General features: G+C 46.1%; 1 protein-coding gene across 6 annotated transcripts in view; it reads right to left on the minus strand.

The window, feature by feature from the left end:
- The window catches only part of TBC1D32 (TBC1 domain family member 32), a 196,633-nt gene that overhangs the window by 52,199 nt on the left and 131,723 nt on the right, over nucleotides 1–12,711 (minus strand). For all 6 annotated transcript variants that reach the window (XR_008313100.1, XM_053283712.1, XM_053283702.1 and 3 more), the window contains one exon: nucleotides 11,234–11,359. Coding sequence is in view for 5 of the 6 variants with exons in the window: in XM_053283712.1 (XP_053139687.1) it covers nucleotides 11,234–11,359 (126 nt within the window). In the remaining variant the exon portion in view is untranslated. The remainder of the gene's footprint in view (nucleotides 1–11,233; nucleotides 11,360–12,711) is intronic.

Genomic DNA, 12,711 nt, shown 5'->3' on the forward strand with positions numbered 1-12,711 from the left:
AACTAATCTGCCTACTTTCCTTTCACTATCCTTACAACTGGACTAAATTTGGTCCAAATCAGTTAGGCAGTTCACAAGTTAGCCTATTTGCACCTCAAACGTTTATGCATCCACTATCTTGAATTGGGGTGGATGACATCACCACAAACTATGCTGTTAAGGTGTCCCTATAGCTATAGCAAATTTGGTTCAAATTGGTTAGGTGGTTCACAAGTTAACCCTCTTGTGCCACAAACATTCAAGTGTTCACCATCTTGAATTGGGGTTAGTGACATCACCACAAACTAAGCCACTGAGGTGTCCCTTTGTGACATTAAGTACAACTGCATCAAATTTGGTCCAAATCTGTTAGATGATCCAAAATTAGCCCACTTGCACCTCAAATGATCATGTGCCCACCATCTTGAATTGGGGTGGATGATATCATACAAACTATGTCGTAGAGATGTCCCTAGATGTCCCTACAACTACACCCAAATTGGTTCATATTGGTCCAAGCATTGCAAAATTGATAGCGGGGGACACACAGATGGCCACACACACAATGTCGGGTGATCTCATAAGCTTACTTTCCTTGAGGAAAGTAGGCTAAAAATTAGCTGTAATTACACTGTGCAGTTTCCATTCGTCTATCCAGAAGAACTGAGGGGAAAGGTTTGGCCTTTGTCTTGAAGTAAAGGTCACTGCACGTTAGAATTGCTATCCTCCTTTTACAGTAGATAAAAGCGCCAGGACAGCTTTCTGCATCCTTTCACAGAAGCAGCAACAAAGCTTCTAAACCCTATAGAATAATCCTGATCCAGTTGTGTATGTTCTCCGTGATAGTCTTTCATGTGCAGGCAGGTTCATTTAAATCAACAGGTCACCCTAAATGGATGAGGAGTTCCATATGCACTCTGGAGATACAGTCTGAATCAGTGCATTGCAAGGCCAAAAGATGTTCAAAAGCATATTTAGGCAAGGTGGTGGTAGTATCCTCATAGTATTGCAGTCAGCAGTCTGCTTGGTGTGACAGAACACTTTTAATGTCAAAACGTATTGGACTACAGGAAAACATCAGCATTCACGGGTGTTCTCTTCCTGGTTCATGCTGCAGATACCGAAACTGTAAATACCAGGTCACTGGGACTATGGAACCACGGGGGTAGTTTCCTAATGGGGCGGGGGGATGAGGTATTTTTTAAAAAAGAAATTGGCCAAAAAAATGCCAAAAATCTAAAAATTGCTGCTGATAGCGGCGGAATTGTGGCGGAAGCAGCACATTTTACCTTTCAAAAATCTCAAAAGACACAGCGGCAACAGCAGGGACATCAGGCGCATTTTGGACATCAGGCGCATTTTGTCTTGTTACATCACCACGGAGGTGGCCAAGCAACAGGGATCCCGGCGGAGGCAGCAACAGGGACTACTTCTCTCTCCAAGCCACTCTTCAAACTGACTGTGGGTGCCAGTCTTGAGCCCATTTCAAGCCTCTGAGCACGCAGAAAAACATTCTCTGCTGTCGTGAACAAGTCCACTTGTGGAGGTCCCCACATGCAAAAAATGGGGTGTAGGTAGGACATGAGTATACTCCATTCATGAGCACTGAAGTGGTGAATCACGCAACTGAGGGAGTTGGCTTCCACATTGTCAACACCTTTGATGTGGATGGTGACTGGATGAATGCCATGCACTAGGCACCAAACCCAGAGTTGTAGCGATGTTGCGAGCAGGCTGCAATGCCCTCCCTGCAAGGGAGAGAGGGAGCACACAGCCCCTCTCAACTTAGCCAAAAGAGGCTACTCCTGGTTCAGCTCTGAGGTCATGGAGCAATCAGGAGTGAGGAGGGGAAGAGACGTCACACACAACTGCAGTTTCATAAATTTTACTAAGGCAAATGGTTACATCTAAGCAATTAAGCACAAAAGCAAAATCAATCAATTGGTTTTCTTGCCCAACGTAGTGTAGTGTTTTCAGTAGCAGTTAACATCATTTTCTCTCACTAGCAATGAACTCTGTGTGTGTGTTAACTCGCAGCTGTTCTTTTGTTAAGACATAACATTTACAGTTTCGGTTTTAAGCAGAGAGGAGGAGGAGGAAAAAAAGAGCAAAGATCCAGGCGTGAGAAAAAAGGAGGGGGGAAATGGGTGAAGAGGAAAGAGCAGAGAAGGGAGGAGGTGCCCATTCTGGCCTTGGGCCGACAGTCCAGAGTGAATGAGATGAGAACAGAGAAAGGGGAAGAGGGACGGGCGAGAGCAGGCTGAAGTGAGTAAGCTGATTCACCGAAAGCTGACAGGCACAGGCTAAGGAAGAGACAGAGAATTTTCTGGGAAGCAGGAGTGGGAGGACGGGGGCGGGGGAGTTGGGCAGAGATGTTAGTTTAGAAGATGCTGGGCTGGAGACAATGTCTGCAAATATATTTACTGGATCCTGCAGGACTCAGGAATGGAGATCTTGAGTGTGCAAAGAGACTTCCACCTGTCCAGGTGGCTTGGTAGAGTAATCGAATATGCAGAAATGGAAGTCTCGCTGATCTTAGAGACTGAAGCAACTTCAGCAATCTGTTAAGCATGAGTTGCCTTCACAGGATAGGGGCTACATGCTACTCCTCCCATGGCGTGAGAGCATGCCTTCCCCTGTTCTCCCTTACTGGATACTGGCAGGAGGATTGAGTGGAGAGAACCCCCCTACTTCATCTCTTCCTCCCTGTCTGACCAGTGTGTGTGTGTGTGTGGGGGGGGGGTATAAAATAAATGTTTTTTATACCTTTTCCCAGGCCTCTTATCGATATTTCATATCAAAACTACAGGTTGCTTACCTGTAACTTTAGTTCTTCTAGTGGTCATCTGTCCTTTTACACATATGGGCTATGCACCTGTGCAAAGACTTGAAACCTAACAAGCTCAATTCTCCTGATTTAGGTGGGGACCCCGTCCCCAGCTGCTATATGCGAATGCACCACTCCACATCCCGTCAGTCACAGAATCCACTTTCAATAGACCCTGTGGGGAGAATGGGAGGGCATTTAAAAGGAACAATAGAGGGCACACTGCTCATTGTCCCAAGATGCAAAGTCATCCAGATCCGGAGCACCCCACATTTCAAATAGGTCCCGGAGGACACCCTGGTCCAAGGTCCACTCATGAGAAACTGTCTTTAGTCTGTTCAGCGTCTAAAGGGGGTCACTGCATGCTCCACACACCAATGCCACAGGTTGACTTAAAGAAACAGGAGGCTCCTTGAGATCATGCCTCCCTGCCAATTGATGTAGGCTTTTGACATCGTATTGTCGGTTTGAATGGTCACTGAACAACCCACAGTTATGAGTAAGAAGCCCTTTAGGGCATAGAATATAGCCAACAGCTCCAAGTAGTTGATGTGTCGACCTCTTTCTGTCGACATCCAGTGGTCGCTCAGACAATAGTCACCCAAATGAGCACCCCAACCTAGCTCTGAAGCATTGGTTGTAATCACCCAGCATGGAGGAGAGACCTGGAAGGGAGAGCTGAGTTCCAAATGACAAGGTTCGACCCACCAAGCTGCGGCTTCGCGCACTGACCCGGGAGGCGTCTGCTCCAACTGAGTGGGGTCCCGAAGGGGGTTGAACACATCCATGAACCACCTCTGAATGATGTGCATCCAAAGGCGGCATGTGGTACCACGTAGGTGGTGGCAGCCATATGGCCCAACAGGCACTGCACCGAATGAATGGTCTGCAGCCCTCCGGCCAGGAAAGTGGAGGCCAGCCATACCAGTGTCTCTATGCGGGCCTCCTGGAGGAAGACTTTCTCCACACCAGTGTCGAAGATCAGCCCTATAAATTGTATCCTGCAGACAGGCTCCAGCTGGGACTTCTCGAAGTTGATCTGGAAGCCCAGGTTCTTCAGAGTATATCTATTACTGAGCCGAGAGAGCTCAAAGCAGCCTGCTTCAAACCCGCCAGGATGAGCCAATCATCCAGACATGGGAGAATTTGTATCCCACGCTCTTGTAGAAACGTCACCACAGGGGACAGACATTTTGTAAAGCCTCTCTAGGCCTCTGAGGTCCAATATAAGGTGTTAACCACTGTCTGGTTTTGGACAAACAAAATAATGGGAATAGAAACCAGGGCTCATCACAATGGCAACCCTCTCGATCGCATCTTTCAAGAGGAGAGCAGAGACCTCCTGATCCAAAGCTGGAGTCGATGGAGTGGTCACGACCCCGGACAACAATGGTATCTGGTGAAACTTAAGGGCATAACCCATGCGTATGACTGTGAGGACCCACTGATTCACAGTCACCTTGTCCCAATTCACCGCAAAGGGAGCCAGGTGGGACCGAAAGCCCCAATAGTCATTGTTTTTTTTGAAAGGCATTCGGATGCTGCTTCTGAAAGGCAGGCTTAGTAGGCTGGAACCTGGATTTGTACAGGGTTTGGAACTTGTTAATCCGAAAGGAATGCTCCAAAGAGGAGTGTTGCTGCGAAGGGGCTTTAAGCTGTTGATGGGAAGAGCACCTGGGTTGCCACTGTGGCTTAGGAGCAAAGAAAGCGTAGGACATTGATTTTGCCGTACTCCTCAGCTTCTGCACCTTCTGCAAGGTGTCATAGTCTGTTCAACCAAGAGGCTAGAGTCTTTGAAAGGGAGATCCTCAATCCTAGCACAGGCCTCGTAGGTCAACCCAGAGGAACACAGCCAGGCATGCATCTGAGAGCCATGAACCTGGCCATCACCTTCACTGTACACTTCACAGAGTGTCTGGCCAAGTAAAGCTCCTGCTTAGCCACCTGTACAGTTTCGCGCAGGAAGGCCTTTGCCGAATCACACTTACCCTGGGGAAAGAGGTTCAAAAAGGGGGCCACCTTTCCCCACAAAACATGGTTATACCTGGCGTTATATGCCTGGTAGTTGGCAACCCGCAAATGTAGAGCTGATGCCGAGTAAAGTCTCCTCCCAAAGGAGTCCAGTTTCCTGCCCTCCTTATCACCTGGCACAGAGTGACTGCGACCCTTAGACTTCTGCAGGGATGCCTCCACTACAATGGAATTAGAGGTAGGATGATTCTTCAAGAAGGTTGTATCCTCCTGCATCTGCATTCTATGGAAGTTTTCCAAACACCTGTTGGGTTGCAAAACAGTTGCTGGCTTTTCCCAGTGTCCACGCATGACTCCCAAAAGGGCAGTGTTAAGTTGCAGAGAGGCTGCTACCTTAGCCTCTGCGTCCATGAGACTGAAAAATGGGTCCAATTCCCCTTTCTGTTGCGTATCAAGGCTCACACAGAGGGTCGAGGCCATGCGGCCCACACAGGCCGAGTATTGCTTCAGATCCTCCGATGGAGTCTTAGAGCCCAACTGATTGTCCAAAGAGGACGACCCCAGGGAGACTCTGTCCAAGTACGGAGAGCCAGGTTCACTTTCACTTTCCATCTCAGGAGGCGCTCCTGAGTCCTGGGCCAAAGCCAGAGGGACAAGCTGGGGGCTCCGTCTGGCTTTTCAATGGTTCTGGTATCAACTCATCTGCCGCCGAAGATGGTACTGAGGCAGACTGCAGCACCGAAGATCGAACTGTAACTTCCGAAGATGATTCGTGTCCCTTAGCGTGGTCTCAAAGGTCTCTCCGAGGAGAGCGAAAGCGAGGCCTCCCTTCCAAATGTGAAGGGGCCCTATGCCAATCATGAATTCTCCATAAGCGGAGTCCTCTCAGTACCGAGATCTGTACCGGGGCTTCCTGTAGTCCAAACAGTCCGAACGGTAATCAGATGAATACTGTCTATAAATGACAGTGTCTCAGCACCAATCTCCATAAGAGGATTCATCCTCTACATACGCGGAACTTCGTGCAGAGACATGGTATAGATCCATGTATGAAGGCCCATGTAGATCCCAGTCTCTTCCGTATATGTATTCGGAAGAGCGCTCTTCCGAGTCGCAATGCGCTCTCTGATCCCCAAGGGGCGGGGTCTGCAGTACATGGGAGATGAATGGCATCGAGGCAGCCACAATGCATCCACAGCAGGCTTGTCCGGCGAATAGGGTTCGTAGTCTGACGTAGCATAGTCCCGTTTATCGGCCACTACTGATAGTTCCTGTCCAACGAAGATACAGTCAGGCATCTGACTGGGAGACATCGAGGCAACCGGAGAATTAGGAGGAAGGCGAGGGACAGTAGAGCTCGGAACTAGAGGAGCTGGTACCATGGCCAGGCGACCTTCTGATGCTTGGTCCATGATTGTCACGCCATGCCCCAAAGGTGCTGATTTCGGCTTCTTAACCAGCAGGGCCTCTGAAGAAGAGACTGGCAGGGGCTTCTTCTTCTTGGGGATAGGAGGAAGGTGTTGCCCCACTCGGAGATGAGGGACCAGCTTCAGATTCTTCTTTTTCTTCAGTAACAGTACCAAAGGGACGGAGGGGTGGGGGACGGTACTGTAGGCACAATTCGCTTAGGTGAGTCCTCCAGCAGCACAGAAGGGGCTGAAAACACCAATAAGTCTGAGACAGGCGTTGACCACACTGGTAACGAGGCTGGGAGTTCTGGCGCCAGAGGAGTGGAGTCCGGGCACTCTGATTGCATCGAAAAAGCCATTTTAAAGAATTGCTTCAACGACAAGGCCTCTGAAGAACGGAGGGCCAAGTCCCACACGGCGGCACGCAAACAAGAAGCCTTATTCTTTCAAGCCTGCTTCATAAATCTCTGTCAATGAATCAGGTCTTGACAATGTGGGATTCCCCCAGGCAGAGAAGACACTCAGTATGAGTATTGGGGGAAGGGATCTTAGATCCACAACAAACACATTTCTTGAAGTTCTTTGTCCCTGGCATAGAAAACTTTCAACCAGCTGGCCACAAAGCCCCGTCCCGGCAGGGATCAGAGCCACGGAGATGAGGGGTGGGGACCATAAAAACAAAAATGGCAAGAAAAAAATGCTACTGCGTGAAATAACGCAATAAATAGGCATGAAAACAGGGCAACAGGAGAAAAAACAAGATTCAAGAGTAGTCCTACTTGTTCCTGAGCTTAAGATTCCACAATGTCTACTGAAGTGCGGACAACGAAGACTGAGGGGATGTAGAGTGGCGCAGCTGCATATAGCGGCTGGGGGCAGGGTTCCCACCTAAATCAGGAGAATTGAGCTTGTTAGGTTCCGACAAGGTCTCTGCGCAGGCGCGTAGCCCATTGGTGTAAAAGACAGAGATCACGTCAAAGAACAGTCATATCATTTCTCTCTGTGTGTCCAGTCTGATATCAGCAACTCCAGTTTCCCCCCGGAATGCTCTTATCATATTGGTCAAGGAGTCTGGCTTACACCAGGTTTGTGGTCAGCCTGAAGCAGATGGCACCTTTTGGTCCCAAGAACAGTGTTAACAGATAACATGCAAAGAGTTTCAGCAATTAATTGTGTGTATACACAATGTACCCCCCAAATATGTAGGTACTGATATCTATGGGTTGCTTCCTAAGACATTCTAAATATGATTACTCTCAACATTTGCAAATTTCAAGCTGGGCCCCATGTTTACCCTTGGCATACCACAACGCATAAACAAGTTTCAGAGCAGGGAGGGGTGAGTCTTTCCCCCTCTTGTCAGGCCTTGAATATAGAACAAACAATCCCATTCAGTTACTTTTGCTCAGCAGAGCCAAAGTTTACACTCCAGTTTCTTGCAAAATGACAATCCCAGATACAGGCCTAAGCTTAGCCCTTTGGGCCCTCAGTGCTGGTCCCAATTCAACCAGGGTGTTCACCACAGCACAGGGGGTGGGAGACCATGCCCCCTTTATTGTTCACGTACACCAGTGTTTCTCAACCACCGCTCCGTGGACCAGTGCCGGTACGTGAAGTGTTGGGTACTGGTCCATGAGGCATCACTAATAAACATCACCCCCAAACCCCCCCCCCCAATTTTGGGCTGGCAGGGGCCACCAGGAGCTCATTTCCAGGCAACCCTCACTGCTTGATAATGTTCATTTCACTTCCTCAAAATGAACATTATCCAGCAGCGAGGGCTGCCTAGAAATGAGCTCCGGAGAGCTGCCCAAAATTGTTTTTTGGGGGGTGCCTGTGGGTGGGGTTGGTGGTGAGGGGGGCGATCCCTTACTAACTGCTGGTCCAGGAAACTGTGCATGAATAATGTACCGGTCCATGACTCCAAAAATGTTGAGAAGCACTGATGTACACGATGGCTGCCGTGTTGTCCATGACGAGTTGGACTATTTTGCCCTGCAGGAGCAGGTAAGCAACCTGTTTATCCTTGATGTGAACCTTCTGAGGCAGCCATACTGGTCGGCTGTCGGAAAAGAACTAAGGAGAGCTGCGCTCCAACTGCCTATGTGGACGGACACATGCACTGTGGGCAGAGTCGGGAGCACTATGAGAAGCTTGTAGAATCTTCCTGAATGGTCTCCTGCGCAGGCGTGTATCCCAGTTGTGTCAAGGATCAAGTAGAGATTGATCCAAACACAGCTGTCATCATCAACACAAACCTGATTTAAGGAGCTGTGTCCCCCACCCCCCAAAGTCACAATCCTTCAGGGAATAACAATGAAAACTACTAAAAGAATCTTGGACAGTTCCCCTAACCACTGTTTAATTTTATTTATGCTCAATGTATTACTCATAGTGTGTTCCCAAAAATTACAAACATTGTACTTGGACCTTTGGTCCATCTCAGAACAAGTCACTTTCATGTGTTCACTAGTAAATTGTAGAAACCAGAAAAGCACAGATCAAAGTGGAAAGATTCCTCTCCTCCAGTAAAAGACAAGGCCTAAATGTTTATTTTTTAAATATAATAGGCTGCTTTTAATTTTTTTAAAAAGCCACTGAAGTTGATAAGAGGTGCTCCTAGCCAATCCTGCTGCCACCGCTGCTGCCGCCGCCACCACCACCTATCTATCCAGGAATAAAGTGGGCCAGTAGGTGCCCAACCAGGACAAGGGAATTAGCATCCCATCTACCTCAGAATGGGCCACCCCTTCCAGAGCTTCTAGTCAAGAAGCTTGAACTAAGGGGACAAAGTGAATATGTTCCCGTTCCTTGAATAAGACGTTAGTAACTTCAGTGGTTGAACAGTCTACCTTGCAAATTTTAGAGCGAGCGTGTTACCCAGGACTGAGTGGTCTACCTTTACAAAAAAGGAGAACTGAAAATTTTATAATTTTCAATATTTATCAAGATCTGTGACACAGACAAAATTCATTAAAGTTGGTTACAAATGTAAGGCATGCAAATCTAGAATCCCAATGCTGTTCCCAAAATTGGGTGGTGGTTTACAGACATTTTACCTGCTGACTTGTGATACTTTCTAGTAAGAGCATTGGACCCCCTTCCCCCCTTGCAGAAGCACTCTAAGCTGGTAGTCAGTTGGAAAAAATTATGCACGGAGTAGAGAGAGTGGGCAGAGATGATTTCTTCTCCCTCTCTCACAGCACCAGAATCAGGGGTCATCCCATGAAAATGAAGGCAGGAGAATTTAGGACCAACAAAAGGAAGTACTTTTTCACACAGCACATAATTAACCTATGGAATTTCTGTCATGGGATGTGGTGATGGCCACTAGCTTGGATGGCTTTAAAAGGGGCTTAGACAAATTCATGGAGAACAGGTCTATGAATGGCTACTAGTCTGAGGCCACCTCCAGCCTCAGAGGCGCAATGCCTATCAATACCAGTTGCAGGGGAGCAAGAGGAAGAGAGAGGGCATGCCCTCACCTCTTGCCTGTAGGCTTTTCAGCAGCATCTGGTGGGCCACTGTGAGAAACAGGATACTGGACTAGTTGGCCTTGGGCCTGAACCAGCAGGGCTGTTCTTATGTTGTTAACTTTATTTCAGGATCACCTTTCTTACCAATTTAACAATCCCCAGACTCATAAGAACAAATGAACAGTCCTGCTGGATCAGAAAGTTGAATTTATCAACTTTCTGACTTCAGTGTTAACAAAATGTAGTATCACGTAATTGTTTTCATTTCTGTTTCAAATAATATGCACTTGCTTTTGGATAATTGCCTGGACCTATTTAATAGCACAGTACATTTAGTTTTTCCCTTTGCATGTTCATTGTTTTTGACATCCAGACTTGCAGCTTTAATATTTATATTTAAGCAAGTATTTTCTTTACAAGTGCTTGAGCACATGATTTACATTATCTATGCTGAAAAAGCAGTCTGGCAGCTATACTATACTCAAATAAATTGATGGTGTGAACACTAAGCTATAACATATTTTGAACACTATCCTAAATACACTGTGAAAATTGCAAGACATACAACAGGCATAAAAATACGATTGTACACAAAATGGAATAAAATCTAATTTAAAAGCAGAAGCAACATCTGAAGTCTGGGGGAAAAGCATTTTCCATCAATCCTCTCCAATCCCCAGCAGAACCTTCATATCCTAGCCCTGTCAACATTAAAATCCAGGAACTTCAAGGCTGTTCAGCTGCAGCCCAGGAGATGCCATATCCCCCAGGAACTAACTAGGGTGCTATTTGCTCCTCCAGGGGTAGGGGAGCTATTTTTTCTCCTATGGTCAACTCAGAACATCTGAAGAGAAGCACATGAACAGTAGCAACAGTAACAACATCTTGGGCCTGGGGAATGGATATGTTCCATCCATATCCCCCAGAGACCTTTATCAGTCACCAGTTCCTTTAAAAAACAAAACAAAAAACCCTTACAATTAGTATACTAGATCTATGGTCTTAGAATCTGTTGTCATGCAGAAAAGGAGGAAATAATACATTTCAAATTACTTTGATCCTTAGGCCATGAACAGTAAAGTGGGGTGAGAGGGGATTTGTAGGGGAGAATTGCATAACTTTTCCCCATCCATTAACTTCCTCTCATAAATGCCTTCCTAGTTTGTAAATAATCCCTCCTCTCCACACCAGACTCCAAAATGAAAGCAAGTCTGGCTGTAAGAGAAAGGTGATCTTGAAAGATGGGGCATTCAGAGGGAGGCGTATGTGTTAAACAACCCTCCCACTCACCTGTTCATCTCACATGTACCTCCCTGTCTTGATATTCATGCTAACTTGGCCAGCACAAATTTGGAAGCACACATCTGACAAGAAAATAGTATTGTTTCAGCTTAGACCTCCTCAAAATGAATTGTTTCAGGGAATTTTAGGACATATCAACATTGGTTTAGATGCAAAATGGCTTCCATACCAAAATCCTTCAGTCTTATATTTCCTGATGGCTACAGAGAATGATCACTATAATGTAATGGTAAAGCAAAATTTCCCTTGAAAAACAAATATATACTCACTTGTTCCACTCATAACATTAGGCTTGTTTTCCATGATTTCACAAAACTGTCTTTGAATATTTTCAATCCATCCCAATTGTTTATCTGGATTCTTTAAAGCAGATAAAAGCTTGCTAACATCACTATCTAAAAAGAAGATGAAAGATTATTGTGAAAGCCATAACTTTATTTTTTTCTTTTAAAAATGCTATTGGTAAAGTGCTTCCCACTATGTTTGTTGCAGTCTCATAATGCCCCGAGGAGTTTTGAACCAGTTAACTTTACATAGGAAGCTGCCTTATACAGAGTCAGACCATTGGTATTGGTATTGTCCACCCAGACTGGCAGCGGCTTCTCCAAGGTTGCAGGCAGGAGTCTCTCTCTGCCCTATCTTAGAGATGCCAGGCAGGGAACTTGGAACCTTCTGCATGCAAGCATGCAGGCACTCTCCCCAGAGGGGCTCTATCCCCCAAGGGAAATATCTTACAGTGTTCACACATGTAGTCTCCCATTCAAATGCAAACCAGGGTGGACCCTGCTTAGCAAAGGGGACAAGTCATGCTTGCTATCATAAGCCCAGCTCTTCTTCCTCTCTGCCATATAACCATCTCCAACTTGTGACTGGGAAATCACATGTACGAAGTGTGAACTACTGTAGGTGGTATTTACCCTACTTTGACGTTTGCATTCTTCCCTAAGTGATCAACACAACTACCTACAATTTTTGTGAGCTATAACCACAGTAATTCCTGGAACTACAGCAGCTAAAAAAAGGGCTGTCATAAATGCTCATTTCCAACTACATCTATGTACAGTCTTGTCCATTTTTCTCTTTCACCAATGTTATCCTGGCATTTGTGTTATCAAGGAGGACTCAGCACTTCTTGAGTGACAAGAAAAAGATAACAGGCTCTTAGAATAACTAATGTCCTACAAAAGGCAGCAAAGGCAATGTTCTCAACTGGGAAGAAAAAGAGCTCCAACCCACTATCCCCATCATGTCCATCAGGCAAGAACTAAATACAAAACTATCAGTGTGATTCAAGAGGGATGATTCTTCATAAATGGTTTCCTCCAAGTTTAATAGGGTTTAATAGTGTGTTTGCTTAGGATTTCAGTCTATGGATGCTATATCTGGGTTAGTGTCATTTCTGCACTAAACACAAAAGTGGCATTGGGTTTTTTTGTTTTGCTTTTAAATTTGTCTAGAAAGGCCTATAGATATTAGGCCTGTGCAAATTTGGATTCAGAAATTCGGATATAAAAATTCAATGCTTTTAGCTTGTGTTTCTTTAAATCTAAAGAGAGAGGTCTGATGTGAGTGGTTTTGGAGGTAGAGGACTCTTGAGTGACAAAGGGCAGTGGCTAACCAAGGAGCATTTCATCAAATGGCCTCCTGTTTCTCCTCCAATCATTGTGCTGTGGAGGAAGGACGCAGATCCCTTTGTTATCCTTGTGCAACAGATCTTTATGCCTTTTGATAGCTTCTGACTCCTTGT

Source organism: Hemicordylus capensis, chromosome 1 (assembly GCF_027244095.1).
Source record: "Hemicordylus capensis ecotype Gifberg chromosome 1, rHemCap1.1.pri, whole genome shotgun sequence".
NCBI lineage: Eukaryota > Metazoa > Chordata > Lepidosauria > Squamata > Cordylidae > Hemicordylus > Hemicordylus capensis.